Here is a 14,896-nt window from a genome sequence, read left to right on the forward strand (position 1 = left end):
ACAATTAACAGGTAGCTACTACAGGAGCACACACAGAAAAGTTTTAACTGCATCCTCTAAGAGCAGCAAGGCTTTAAAATCACTGCAGTTTTTGGGTCTGGGGTGGCTTACTGGTTGAGTACTTACCAGCTTGAGAGAGGGGGGAGGGAGGGGGAGAGAGGGAGAGAGGGAGAGAGGGAGAGAGAGAGAGAGAGAGAGAGAGAGAGAGAGAGAGAGAGGCACCACATGCCTCATGTGGTTTCAGTATATCTCCATGAATACAGGCTGTCTTTAGACAATTACAGAAACTGTAAGCAAAAATATTTCCTTAAATTTTGAGACACTGAGGCAAATCATGTCCTAGGCTTACAAGTCACTCTGTTTGGGGTAAGCTGCTGTAGTGATGGAAACAGTCCCCCATCATCCTGTCTTCTGCAAGTTTGTACCCCACTTGTCGCTTTGAGGCCTGCACCTTACTTAACCTGTAAAACTCTCCACTTATTTCCCCCAAAACCAAGCGAGGAAAGTCAAGGATTTGGGCTGAAAACCTTTCCTTTTCTAGCCCCTATCTCTGAAGGCCAAACTCTAGCCCTTCAGTGAGTAATAATTTATGAAGTCACACTGCTGACGGCCGTGGCCTCCTTATGTTTGAGTACTGAGACAGGGCCTCAGCCTCCTGAGTGCTGGGATCCAAAGTGTACACCACACATCTGGCTTGAGGTTATGTTTTAGCAAAGTCTAACTAGCATGTGCCCAATGCAAGACTCACCTGTGGTGAACTGGCCTTTTAGCTTCTGGAAGACAGGATCCTGGGCTGTGGCTTGTGCCCGTCGGGCCAGAGACTCAGAGGCTGCGCTGGAGAACATGGTTGAGACGTTGGACACATTCTCCAGGCCTACCCCGAAAGTGCTCACCAGCTTCTTGACAAAGTTGAGAGTGTGAGGGGTAATCTTGGCGTCTGACACAGCACCACTCTTTTCAAAGGCAACAGAGTAACACTTTGCCAGGCCCTGCTGGAGCTGCCTGAGCACCTGGCAGAGGAGACGAAGACCATCAGTCAGAGAGCAAGAGGCAGCCCATGCCGTGTTAGGTCCACTCACCACAGGTCATTTCTGCCCTTACCAACCTCCGTACCCGCACCCGGTGTTACAACTCTCATAGCTACAAGGAAGTGGCCCAGAGCCCGGCAAGACACACTACCGGGCAGGAAAGTATGTTGTATTTTATCCCCAGCTGAAGTGACCACTCTTAAGGAGGCAGCAGAGTGGAGGTAAGGCTGAAAGTCATAACGCACATACCCACATATGCCACAGCCACATCCCATCCCTCACAGTAGCCACCCAGTTAAAAAGTAACTGAGGCCATGGAGGTGTGTACGGTAGCAAGGAGGCTTAACTCCATTTCCTTCTTCCCATTATCACACGGATCACAGGCTGGCCTGGAACTCCTGATCCTCCTGCCTTAGCTCCCGAGCTCCAGGATTGTAGGAATGGACGACTCTGGCTTATGGGGTGCTGGGATGAAACCCAGGGCTTTGTGTATTCCTGGCGAGCATCCTACCTACTGAGCTACAGCAACCTCTGCTCTCACATTTCAGTGACTTGAAGCTGTACTGGTGTCTGGAAAACAACCGTTTACCTGGTGCACGGCTATCCTCCCTGTAAAGAGCTGTGCTGACCAGAACCCCAGTGTGAGCACAGCCAGCGTCTGCAGACACTTCTGGTACCGTCCGCTCCCTCTGCAGGGAGGCAGAGGCTGCGGAATCGGGCCACCTACCTCTTCGTGCCAGTTCTCTCTGAACCAGACCATCTGGTCGACGATGCCCTCCAGGGAGGACAGGAGGGTGGGGTGGAGCTCCCTCTGCATGTGCATGATTCGGCTGCAGCGCCACATGGGCGCCGTTGCTCTTATGGGCCCTGGATCTGATGCAGAATGGGACTGGTTACCCACTGAGCTGGGCTGCTGCTGTCCAGAATCTGAGAGCAACACACACAACGCCAATGTCAGCGCAAGACCCACCGATGCCACGCGCAGCGCACTACAGGACCCACCGGCCACAAGGAAGCCGGCTCCTGCCGTGGTGGGACGGACAGGGTGAAGATGTCCTGGTTCTAGGAGCAGCTGCCCGCTTGACTGAGGAGTGGAGAGCAGAGGCAGAGGAAGTTCTGCCCCGAATACGGGAGGTCCAGGGAAAGCTAGTGTGTGCGCCAACAGACTGCCTACTCCGAGGGAGTCCAAGCAGCCAAGTGCCATGGCTCCCCGAGCCCCGCTGCCATCTGCTGTCTGATATCAAATATTTGGAAATCACTCCCCTACACGCTCCTCGCTACAAAAGTTCAAAGAATCTAAAAGCACCTAAAAAACTAATCTAAACACTTCCTCCAGGAAGGCCAACCCCCACTTGCAAAATGACATTTTTGAAAACTAGTCACCCTCTGAGAAATTTGCTACAGAACACTGCATGGCCAGCTTTCTGGCTTGAGCTCACAGGATTTAGTTGGGAACTTAAGGAAATAACCTTAATTTTCAAATGACCAAGCCGGAGAGCGGACATGCTCTGTGCCCCGTCCCCCGCTGCATCCTTCTCCCTGGCAGAGGCTCTGGTGTCACGTGAGGAAACCGACTGGCTATGAAGCACCAGGCTTCCAAGTACCCGCACCGTATCGTAGCTCTTTGCTCGCTAAGGCTGGTCAAGGCAGATTCACAGTCCTGTTCTTCGCTCTTAGGAACATCTAGAGACCAGACTGGTCCTCAGCACATCTACACACTGACATCTTGGCTGTCGAGGACGAGAAAGCTCTCTAATTTCACCACAGCAGGGACCTCACTGACTTTATCCCCTGCCACAAACTCTAGTCAGCCATTAGGCTTGGTCCTCTGGCCCTGACCGAAAAGGAGACTGACTACATGTAGGAGGGAGCTGTAGGAGGAAAGTGCCTGTCTCAGGGGTGACCTGGGGTACCCCACAGCCCTCTGAAGCCCTGCCAGCCACCCCAGCCACGACATACCACTCTTGTAGCGTTCCCTCTGCTCAATTTTCAGGGTCAGGTACAGAGTCCGGATGGGAAAGTAGACGGCTTGGGGATACACTCGTCCAACCTGCTTGGAGACAACAAGGGATCAACTGCACTGTTCTACGGTACATTTCTGCGTGGTGAATAATTTGTAGGAGAGCAACTGTATGCAAGCAGTGAAGGGGTTTTGTTGTGCGTTTGGGTCAGAGGACAACACCAAGCAACTGATGTTATAAAAAGCTGTTGAGCAACAGATCCCACAGCCGGTTTAAAACCCCAACAGGGCCCAGGCACCAGACCATGCATGGCAGACACCACACTCCACTTCCTTCAGTAAACCTTAGGAAAGCAAGAAACACTGACCCTGGGTCTTACCAACGAGACTCCCTGTGTACCCATTAGTCGCGGACTTGTGCATGGGCCACTTCAGTTATGAAGTAACTCCAACTAAAGGACAAGCCCACTAAAGGACTAAAGGACAAGCCCACTAAAAGCGGCTTCTGCTTTCTGTAAGTGCAGGAGTCAAACACGCAGACAAGGTGGCAGGTGCCAGCTCTACCATACTAGCTTGTGACCAAGAGGACGCTGTCACTCAGACCTTTCCAGATGTGCCACAGGGCACCTGCTTGTGTGTGCAGCCACTGCTTGGATGACAATACAGGACAGACCGAGACAGTAACCTGGCAGCCAAGCTCTAGGTCAAACTCAGGGCTCAAGTGTTGCTCATGGGCTCTCAAGTAAAAAGAAAGCCTTCTCCAGGAATTACAGAACAGCCCCATGAGGACAGAACCTCTGGAGAGGGACTGCCTGGCCTGCTGGGCGCGGCTAGTGGCCGCTCCTTCAGGAGGAGTTGCGATGTGCCCCCCAGTCTGTCTAATTCACATCACTACTACTTAGAAGCCAGCGTCCTGGACAGGGTTGGGGATTTAGCTCAGTGGTAGAGCGTTTGCCTAGTAAGCGCAAGGCCCTGGGCTCGGTCCCCAGCTCCGAAATTAAAAAAAAAAAAAAAAAAAAAAAAAAGAGAAGAGAAGCCAGCGTCCCTCAGATCTCTCTCTCTCTCTCTCTCTCTCTCTCTCTCTCTCTCTCTCTCTCTCTCTCTCACACACACACACACACACACACACACACACACACACACACACACACACACACACGGTTCCATACAGTCCTGCACACACTGTCCAATATCGCACACAGCCCTACCTGGCTGATAAGGTTCAGCAGCAGCTTGCCCTCGGAGCCCACCAGGCAGGTGAGCAGCTGTGGGATCCACGCCAGCCACTGGATGGGGGGTACGCCAATGCAGTACTTGTCCACAGCATCTGCCAGCGTATTTTTGTCATCGTCGAAACTCAGAAGCCACAGCACCTAGGGCAGAGGACAAGGATTAGTTATAGGAAATTCTGAGGGTTTCAAAGGAGGCCCAACCTTAAGTAAACTGGTATCACCAACCACGAGGGAGAATCAGAACGAGGAGTGACCATCACAGCTGAAGAGAAAATACATTCCAGTCTAGTTTCTTTTAACATAAAGGGCAATTACTAACTGATCCAACCTGGAGACCAGCACATATATCGAGACAACAGGCAGAAAACCTGCTTGTTCACCCAAACGGCCTTCTGAGAGAATCTGATGGTCAGCAGCCCACGCCAGGCAGGCTGCATGCTGCTGCCGGCATCCTTCACTGCTCAAGGTTGGGTGGGGTGGATGCTCGTGCCACGGCAGGTAGGGCGGGCTCTGACTTAGACTGTGTGCGCTGCTGCACTTCTCTAAGGCTCGCTTCAACCAAGGCTCTGAGAGCGCCCCAGGGAGTGTCCGTGTACTTCTGCTGCAGACACCGAGTCTAGCTCTGCTGAGGCTTTGCAGGCAGCATGGAGGTGGGCTGAATTTCAGCTTTCTCTCCTACAAGGGTTTATCCAGGGTGTGACCCCAGAGAGCACGGGACACAAAGGAAAGGCTGAGACCTAGGGATGTTCAGGCCTGTTTCCTCAGCTCCAACTGTGAAAAAAGGTCACTCTGTAGGGATTGGGAATGAGCAGAGTCAAGGAAGCAGACCTCAGATCTGGGGCTGGATCTCAACCCGAGTCCAAAGAGCAGCAGCTACTCCACGACAAAGAGGAGTCTCCCAGTCTCACCTTGGCCAAGTACTTCCTTGACTTGCTCTCGTTCTGATGGCGGCACGCGTGCAGGTAGCAGGTGATGGCGGACACGCCCAGGTGCAGCTGCCGCTCCTTCACGAAGATGCTCTCCAGGTAGTCCCCCCACATGGCCCAGGCCTTCACCAGCACGTCATGCATCTGCACAGCTGCCGAGAATGCTTTGTTGGCCTCCTCAGATCTGTGTGGAACCAAAACACACATACTTGGACAAGGGAGGCTGAGGCAGGCAGGAAGACGTCAAGGTCAAAGCTAGCCTTTAGAACACAAAGCAAGCTACAGGTCAGCCTGAGCCACGCTGTCAAGCCCTACTTCAAAACTTATAACCAGCCAGCCAGCCAAAAAAAAAAAAAAAAAAACGAACACCGGGTTATAGTTACCACGCTCACTGAACTGACATGTGGCTTTCCCTGTGCAGTCTCTCCAATTCCTGGCAATGTCACGCCCCTGGCCACCAATCTGCTTTCTGTCCTTGGGGACTGATGTATCTGATATACTTCTTGTAAATCAAGCTATACATCCACACTCTTCCCCATCAGGCTGCAGCCAGTACAGCGTTTCTGAGGTCTCCATACGGAAGCACGTGATCTGCAGCTCTATGATTCTACTGTATGTGCACGGATGCTATTTCCACACTCTCCCTAGTGACGAGTGCTGCTACACACACTCTGGAACAAGTACCTGTTTGTTTAGGTCTTTTTAGACCAGCAGTTTGCAACCTTCCTAATGCTACAACCTTCAATTCAGTTCTTCATGCTATGATAAACTGTTTTCTTGCTACTTTAAAACTGTAATTGTGCTTCTCTTATGAACTATAATATAAATATCTGATACCCAAACCCTGTGAAAGGGTTGTTTGACACCCAACCACCACCACCACCACCACCACCACCACCACCACCACCACCACCCTGGGGTCAAGATCCACAGGTTGCAAACCACTGTTTTAGACCAAGGAGCAAACCTCTGGAACCTAGAGCAACTTCGCCCTAATGTTTTCTCTGCAACTGCCACTTGGTCCAAGTGTTCCATGACAGTGATACCAGATATGATTTTCTTTTTTTTTTCCCCGGGGCTGGGGACCGAACCCAGGACCTTGCGCTTCCTAGGCAAGCGCTCTACCACTGAGCTAAATCCCCAGCCCCCAGAAACCATTTTCTTACCACACTATCAATGTCTAAGAAGAATCAAGAAAGCCTAGGCCTGTGTCCTTTATGAATATAAAGCCTCAATCCCCAAACAAAACTAGCAGCCAAGTCCAGAAGCACGGGGAAGCCTTGAACAAGTGAAGTCACATAGCAAGGCATGGGTGGGTTCAATACAACTTCATGTTTGAAACTGGATCCTGGATGGATCTGGCCCACAGTCGTGGATGACAGACTTATGGCCCTAAAACAAGAACTACTCTCAGGCAGGGGTATGGTACTTGTAGCTATCTAGGGACCCAGTGGGATAACTGAGACAGGAGTTTCAGCTTTGACTGGTCAACACAACAAGGCCAGCCAAACCACAGAACGCAGCAAAGTAAGCACTGTACTCCTCAGACAGAGGCTGGGGGACAGGCCTGTGGTCATGCCACTCTCCCCTAAGAAGCTGTGTCGGGCTACACACGGCTCTGCTGTTAGCTCCTCTCTGTGGAGGGGCCCATACCAAATGCCTCACCGATGCCCATGAAACCATGTAGTTTCTGGCTTGAGCAGGACACTGGCTGCAAATCCTAAAGAACAGCTGTAGAGCCTGCACCATTCAGCGCAGCATTCGCACGTACTTGTTGATCTGAGCCAGGAACATCCCCTTCAGGGCGTAGAACTCAGCTGTCATCTCCTTTGTGAAGTATTTTAGGTTTGTGGACTCAATAACCTCCAGGCCCTGTTCAGATACGGAGAGAGGACAACGACTCTTGAAACTGCTACACAAGCCATCTCTTCTTCAAAGCCCCTCTCTCTGAAGCAGCACATCCGGTCACACTCTGTCTCTTTCACATGGTCCTCTGGGCACAGGCATGGCCAGGATCGACCTCACCTCCTCTTTTATACTGGCTTTTTCTCCTTAAACACATGAGCTAAGGACATGGTGGAGCAGTGACCACAGACGCAGTTCCAGCACTGAACAGTTTCCTTCCTTTCTTCCTTGGGACAAACTGTTTACATCACTCTTACCGTCCTCCGTGTCTGCCTGGCCCGTAGCAGCGCGTCTCCAGGACCAGGACCTACCTGCATGCACTCATTCTTGCCCATCACTCCCGCCAGCTGGAGGTAGCACTTCACTTGCTGCCGAATCTTCTGGAAGCAATCCACGATGGGCACAGTAGGGATGGTGTGAATGCGGCTCAGTATATCCAGCGCCACATTAACCAGACCTTGTTTCCGGGCGATCTTCCCATACTGGATGATAGCAGAGGCGGAGGCATGGACACCCAGCATGGCATTATTGGAGCTCGGGTCGTGGTGAGAGCTATTTTCATATGCAGTTACAATAGCTAAAGAGCAAAGGGGTCAGCTGTCAGGCACGTCACACGTTTTCGTAAGTGCGCCACTATCAGGCTTAAAGAAAGAATGACGCCCACACACAACATGTCTCATGAGAACCAGATACCCTTCCACTCTCCCTGTAGCCTGCATCTCGAACTGGAGCCAGACATGTGGGTTACTTGGTAGAGGACTTGTCTAACATGCACAAAACCCTTGGTTTGTTCCCTAACACAATAAAGATGGGGCACAACAGCACTCAGGAGGCTGTGAGAAGGATCAGAAGTTCAGGGTTATCCTTAGCCCTCCCTCAGTCATGGTGAATGAGGCCAGCTTGGGATACATGAGATCCTGGCTCCAGAACGGGGAAAAAAAAAAAAACAAAAGGCAAGAAGGGGAAGTAGAATAAAGAGTGTCGGTCGCTGGGTCACAAAGGTGTTCCTCAAGGGATGTTTGGTGGGTTTAGGACAGGAAACCAGGAATGGACACAAAGCCGCCTGGTAACAGGGGCTTCCTCTGCAGAGGCTTTGAGACAAAGCGCCATGGCTCAATGGCCCCGGCCTGCACCGCCGAGGTGCAGCAGGAATTCCTGGCTAACTAGAAAATTTACCAAGTGGCTGGGATGCAGAGCACAAAACCTTCCCAGGTTTCAACTCTGCCCTCGCCATTACCACCATTACCTCAAAATCTGGGAAAAAACAAAAAACAAAATGACGACACGAGACCAGCAGGGCGGGCGCCTGGGAAATTACATGATGAGTGCATGCCGGACCAGGTCGGTTTACCCTGGTAATGGTGCTGCCGCCACATAAAGACGCTGCTCCAGTGCGACAAGTCGTCAGACACGATGGGCAGCCGGTTCCTCCAGGTCTTCACCACCGTCTTCATGTCGTGGAGGCTGTTGTTCCTGCCCAGGTTGGTCGGCTGCAGGCCCGCATTTATCTGCGCAGCTTCCTGAAGCTCGATGATCTGCTGGGCAGCCTAGGGGCAGACCAGGAAAGAAGCTAAGGCTGGGGGCGGGGCTGGGAACTCCGAGAGTACTCGCCACCAGGCCTAACAGCCCAGGTTTGAGTCCAGTCCCCAGAACCCAAACGGTGGAAGGAGAGAACTGATTCTGCCAAGCTGTCCTCTGACCTCTGGGCTAAGACGCATACACAAATAAAAAATAAAACAGCCCAGACCAATGAACGGCTTCCAGAAAGTACTCAAGGGAGTATTGCTGGGTTTCACTGGTTTTATAGGTGGGGGAGGTGAGACAGATCTGCAGTAAAGGAGCTGACTCCAAGACTAAGGGCTCGAACTGACCCGAGACACGGTAACAGAAGCCCTCTGACGTCCACACACGTGTAAAAGAAAGACACTGGATGTGGTGGTGTCACCTTTGAGCCTTTACAAGGAAGAGGCAAGGGGATCCCTATGTGTGAGTTTGAGGCCAACATGAATTCTAGGCCAGCCAAGGCTCCACAGTGAGGCCCTGTCTCAGAAAACAAAACAGCCAGGCCTGGGGCACACGCTGTTTATCCCAGCATTCAGATGCCTAAGTTCTAGGAAAGCGTCCTGGTCTAGAGTGGAGTTCCAGGATAGTCAGGTTATACAGAAAAACCCTGTCTTGAAAAAAAACAAAAAGATTTCTTAGTCGTGCGGAGGCAACTGTCATTTGTGTTGGGTCCCCTACAACTGCCATTACAGATGGTTCTGAGCCATCCTGTGAACCAGGGCCCTTTGGAATAGCAGTCAGTACTCTTAATGGATGGGCCATCTCTCCAGCCCTAGTAATCATCTTTTTAAACGCTGTCCGACTTGTCCATACCCAGACTACCAACAAATAATTGTGCTATATAATCCATGAGCACGGCAGTGAGGCCGACTGCTCTGCATTCACATCCCAAGGCACTCAGACATCAGGACACTGTGACAGACATGCTGCGTTCTAAACTCCGTGAATACCTAACACAATAATTCCTACGATTTTACAACTGTCATTCATGGCTGGTGCTTTTATCAAATTAACTCATAAATGCAACCGTTAACCAAAGGCAAAGATAATTTTTCAGTAGTCACAAGTGTGGGCTGCTATGAAGGACCTGGGTTCGTGTGTGTGTGTGTGTGCGTGTGTGTGTGTATGTATGCGCGCGCCTGTCTGTCTGTCTGTCTACATGTAGGGAATCAAATAAAATGAAGTCACAACAGCAGAGACCCTCTCCTACTACAGAGGAAAAGTCTGCTCATAATAAAAAAATTGGGAATATTTCAGTCACCTAATATTGAGAATATTTCAGACACTCACGTATGTGTAAAAGAAATGACATATACAGGTCATTTTAAGGCACCTTCAAAAATATCGGAGCTAACAGGCACATAGAAAAGCACCGAAATGACAACAAGATACTGGTCGGTAAAGCCAGTGCTCCCCAAGTTCACGTTTCTGAGAAGCAGCACTGCTGTACCCTGAATCCCTGCTCCCAGAACTCACTGGGATTTAGCGTCTATAAAGCAACTGCAGGGTCTTACGGGATCCTCAGGACTGGATCAGCAGCAGGGAGAACCCAGATTAAAGACTAGTAGCTCAACAAAAACGACCTCCTCAACACGCACATTCATGTCCCACACAGCTCTTCCCATCAAGAAGCCTGCCACAGATGTTGTCATTGACTGTTATACCTGTAGAAAGCGAGCCCAAATGAACCCTACAGGTGTTCACACTGCGGCCCACACTGTGCTGCACAAAACACAGTAACATACACAGCACAGCAAACAACATTTGGTTTAGTGTCAACGGCACTCATTGGAATCGCCAGGAACACTGCTACTGATGCCCAAAGGTGACACCAGGATACAGGCCACTTGAGTCTTTCAAGGATGGACAGGACCTATCTCACATTGAATCAAAACTACTTGTGAGACTGTTTCAGACCCTGAAATACAAAATGCAAAGTAACCCAGTTTCTCTCCTCTGCTCTGACTTAGGAACATTACATCTTCTTTCTAGGGATGAGCTCCCATGGGAAGGGATGAGATCAGGGCAGAGAGGTTCCCTTACCACTTGAGGCATGGACTGCAGCTGCTCTGCAGCTCTAAGACTCCAGGCTGAGCTCCCAGAGGGGAGGGGAGGGGAGGGGAGGGGAGGGGAGGGGAGGGGAGGGGAGGGGAGGGGAGGGGAGGGGAGGGACAGTACCTACCTGCAGAAGAGGTGTATGCACGTGAGACACCACATGGGGCAGCCGCCGCCACTCGCGGATGGCCAGGCTGCTGGCCATCTCCACCAGGCGCTCAATGAAGCTGAGCTGCTGCTCCTCGGGATGGCAAATGGCCAGGTAGCCCCGGTACATGTTAACCCTCCAGGCCATCTCCTTGGGACAGCTGACCTCCACCTGCAGGGGGAGAGGGGACAGGCAGAGTGCTGACAGCACTCTCCCCACTCGGGCTGATTTACACAAAGCAGGACGCAGGAGCCCAGCCCCACAGAAGAACTGACTTTCAGTAGAGAAGCGAGGAGTTTACACGGCTCTTTTGAGAGTCTCCTCTGGGTTGCAGAGTGCACCACAAAAGCTCCCAGAGAGAAGAGAGATTGGACCCGTCATGGCACCATTCACAGAGAGCCCTCAGGATCAAGTCATTTTAAACTCCTCACACTGCACACCACACTCACACCTAACGCACACGCCAAGAGCCTGTCCCACCAGTGGCTTTTCAGATAACAGCAAACACAGTGGCCAGGGCTGCTCGGGGTCCAGGGTTTGGTGTTAGTCCTGATGATCCTTCCAGACCTCTTCATGGATTACTTTTGTTGTCAGAGGTTAAGTCCTCTATACCTAATACTTATTTCCCAGTAAAACTGAATGACAGAGGATACAGCTAAGGACAGTGGTTCTCAACCTTCCTGACGCTAAGACCCTTTAATACAGTTCCTCATGGCGTGCTGACTTCCAACCATAAAACTATGTTCCTTGCCACTTCATAACTGTATTTTGGCTACTGTTATGAATCACAATGCAAATATCTGTACTTTCCAATGGTCCTAGGCGACCCTTTGGTGAAAGGGTTGTTTGACTCCCAAAAGGGTCACAACTTAAAGGTTGAGACCAGTGGCTTAGAAGGTCAGGAATACTTGTTGCTACTGCAGAGAACCCGAGTTTTGTTTTAACACAGACAACAGACAGTTTACCTGTACATACCCGCAACCAGCTCTAGGGGACCTAACGCCATCTTCTGGCCTCTGCAGGCACTACTGCACACATAACACACGCTATAAATGAAACCGCTCACTATGCAGCACATGCACGTGGTGTGTACACGTTCTCTCTCTCTCTCTCTCTCTCTGAATGCTCCCCTACTACCAAACTTACTCAAATATAGAAAAGATCTCAGTGACAAGATCACGGGTCTTACCTGCACCAGCGCCTCCTTCATGGCGGTCCAGTTGGACACCCTCCACGCACACTCCAGGACCAGGTAAGGATTTATGTGACCTTTAGACTGGCCAAACTCAGTCAAGGCTTCCCACTGGTTCAGCTCCTTGGAGCACCTAGAAGACCAGGGTTATGAGCAAAAGCTCAATCAGGACAACTCACTGACAGACTGAGAAAGACAAAGACAGCATCAACACAGAAGAAAGTGCTGGAGGACAGACTGCTGTGGGACAACAGTACCCCCTCCTCCAGCAGCCCTGCCTGCCTGCCCTGTGATCAGCACAGCAGAGCTCTAGGTCCTGAGGAGGGGAGGCAGGAGTGATTTACTTCCTCCACAGCACATTTAATTACAGCAGACAGTTAATGTGTTTCCCAGATTTTGTAGTAACCAACTCTTTGGGAAACACCCAGGAGGAGTTCAGACATGTCCCCATGCTTCTTTAATTCATGCATAATAAATTAAACCCCGACTGGGTCTCACTATGCAGACCACACTGGTCTCAAACTCACGATGTGCCTGCTTCTGTCTCCAGTATGCTGGAGTTAACGGTCTGTGCCACCACACCCAGCACATCCAGGACGTCTACACCAGAGGCTAGGAGTCACACAACTGCATCTGATGGTGGCTAAAAGGTTCTCAATACACAGCAAGCACACACTAGTTTAGAATCAAACACACATGAACCCAATATGTTTCTGCCAGCATTCGCCACGCTTAACTACATACTTTACTAGCCTGTGCTCACTGTCAGGACACTCACACCCCTAAGCCACGAGCTACCCGTGAATGATGCCAGAAACATCTCAATTTGGATCCAGACAGACAGACGCCTGTATGTGATGACTGTGGTGCTTTACTGCACATACAGTTTTCTGACTTAAGAGAAACAAGGTAATAACGGAAAACAAAGCCCGCCCTCAGCACACTCATACCAAGTCAGATCCATATCTCTCAGAACTGTGTTGTTAGAATGCTTGATTTTAAAAACTGGTATTTGGCCAGGCGATGCTGGCAGTCAGAAGGCAGAGGCAGACGGACCTCTGTGACTTTGTGGCCAACTGGGTCTACAGAGCCATTTCTAGGATAGCCAAGGCTATACAAAGAAACCCTGTCTTGAAAAACCAAACCAAATAAACAAAAACCAAACAAACAAAACCCTGGTGTTTGATGGGCTCCTAAGAGGTCTCTACGGTGAAGATGCTTGCCACCAAGCCACACACGCAAATAAAAAATAATATTTGAATATTTAAGGAAATCATTGAAAAGTCCCAGCAAGCCCTGGTGGGACTTCAGCTCACCTAATCCAGTGGTCCTCCCACAGCTGGTACTCAGGGAAGATGGCGGGGGAGGCATTGCTCCGCTCATGCTCTTTTTTAGCTTTGTCCATTGCCTTTTCGTAGGATTCTTGGGCCTAAAAAGGTTAACCATGCTGTCAGACTACTGAGAAAGCGTCTCCCTTTCATTTTCTTACCTGTCGGGGGCAAGCTAGACACGAGCCTAGGAACCACTATATCCTTCTCGTCCAAGACTACCTGACGCCTACAACTCACCTTTTACAGAGAGAACAGAGGAGAGCGAAGCCCTGGCAAAGGTGAGAAAGCCACAGGACATGAAAATGGCCCCGTTCTGGGACCAAGATTCACCCTTCACTCAGTGCATGTGCCCCACAGGAAGCACGAGGCTGAGGACTGACATCCAAGCATCTACGCACTGTTTCCAAAAGCCAGGCCGGCAGGTAAGGGCATCCACGTCAGTTTCTGATGGCAGAAGACTGAGGTAAAGATGTCTCAGCAGGGAAAGGCTTCAGAGCCTGAGTTTGAGCCCTAAGCCCGGGTAAAGGTAGAAGGAGAGAGACACTACATACAGCTGCCCCGACCTCCATGTGTGCAAGTCACACATGCTCACACACATGCACACCTCTACACACAAAACTTAAAGAGTGTTAAAGCATGTAAGGCAAGACTTCAAAGGGTCTTCGTGAGCAGGTAACACGGTGTGGCTAGGGTACAGGAGGCTTACTGGGCCTACTCGAGTTCTGGGTTTCATGCCAAGTACTTTAACACGTGACATCACCGCTCAACGAAACAGCAATCTCCCCAAGTGTGAACTCACTGGACTTTAAGCAGGGTACAATGAGGAAGACCCAGAAGTGACAGCTGCCAGCCATCACCCTGAGCCACCGGCCATCACCTGCTCAAAGAAGCCGTGCTGCTCATAAGCAATGGCGGTGGCCGTCTCTGAGAACTTGCATCGCTTCTGCCATAGGCCAGCCCACATGTCCTCTTCTTGTAGCAGAGAGTAAAGTTCCGCGAGGGAATCCAGTATCTCCTGAAAGAGATCACTGTCGCTGAGCGCTTGGGTCAGCTGCCTAATAACAGGGCAGACTTAGCCCTCTGGGAAGATTATTCAAAGTCACTGAGGGCGGCGGTCACCTGCTGAGGCGGTGTTATGCTTTCCTGCTCATAAAACTCGGCTGTCTGCTTCGGTTTGATTGGCAGGCTCAGCCCCTTCTCGAAAGCCTGGTGCTCCAGCATCAGCGTGGAACGGAACCAAAGGTTGTGAGTCTTTCCCAGGTACTTCAGCACACAGGGTCGCATGGGGATCGGGGGGACGCACTGGGACATGGCTTCCACGAAGCAGTTCAAAGCGCTCGGCTGACAGTCTCGCTGCACCTGATGACTGCCGCTGCACAGGAAAGGGCTGATCTCCCCCGCCAGAGCCTAGAACCAAAGACTTAGCTGCTTCAGGTCTTCACTCAAAACCTAACAAGCCTGAACCTAGGACTGCTACTTCACAACTGCCATCCCAGAGGTCAAGGCAGCCTGAGCTAGGAGATGAGCTTGCGGACAACCTGAGGAGGCCCTGCCTC

At 51.0% G+C, this 14,896-nt stretch overlaps 1 protein-coding gene across 26 annotated transcripts in view; it reads right to left on the reverse strand.

Moving 5' to 3' along the window:
* Window positions 1-14,896, reverse strand: part of Trrap (transformation/transcription domain-associated protein) — an 89,896-nt gene that overhangs the window by 11,713 nt on the left and 63,287 nt on the right. For 7 of the 26 annotated variants that reach the window (XM_087577890.1, XM_087577888.1, XM_087577879.1 and 4 more), the window contains 13 exons: window positions 14,460-14,747; window positions 14,218-14,355; window positions 13,326-13,438; window positions 12,007-12,142; window positions 10,797-10,988; window positions 8,403-8,598; window positions 7,363-7,628; window positions 6,918-7,018; window positions 5,129-5,330; window positions 4,197-4,361; window positions 2,988-3,078; window positions 1,756-1,955; window positions 749-1,010 (listed from right to left, as the gene is read on the reverse strand). In XM_087577890.1, the coding sequence (XP_087434016.1) occupies window positions 749-1,010; window positions 1,756-1,955; window positions 2,988-3,078; window positions 4,197-4,361; window positions 5,129-5,330; window positions 6,918-7,018; window positions 7,363-7,628; window positions 8,403-8,598; window positions 10,797-10,988; window positions 12,007-12,142; window positions 13,326-13,438; window positions 14,218-14,355; window positions 14,460-14,747 (2,350 nt within the window). 26 annotated transcript variants of the gene reach the window in all.

Source organism: Rattus norvegicus, chromosome 12, assembly GCF_021556685.1.
Source record: "Rattus norvegicus strain SHRSP/BbbUtx chromosome 12, alternate assembly SHRSP_T2T, whole genome shotgun sequence".
NCBI classification, from domain to species: Eukaryota; Metazoa; Chordata; class Mammalia; order Rodentia; family Muridae; genus Rattus; species Rattus norvegicus.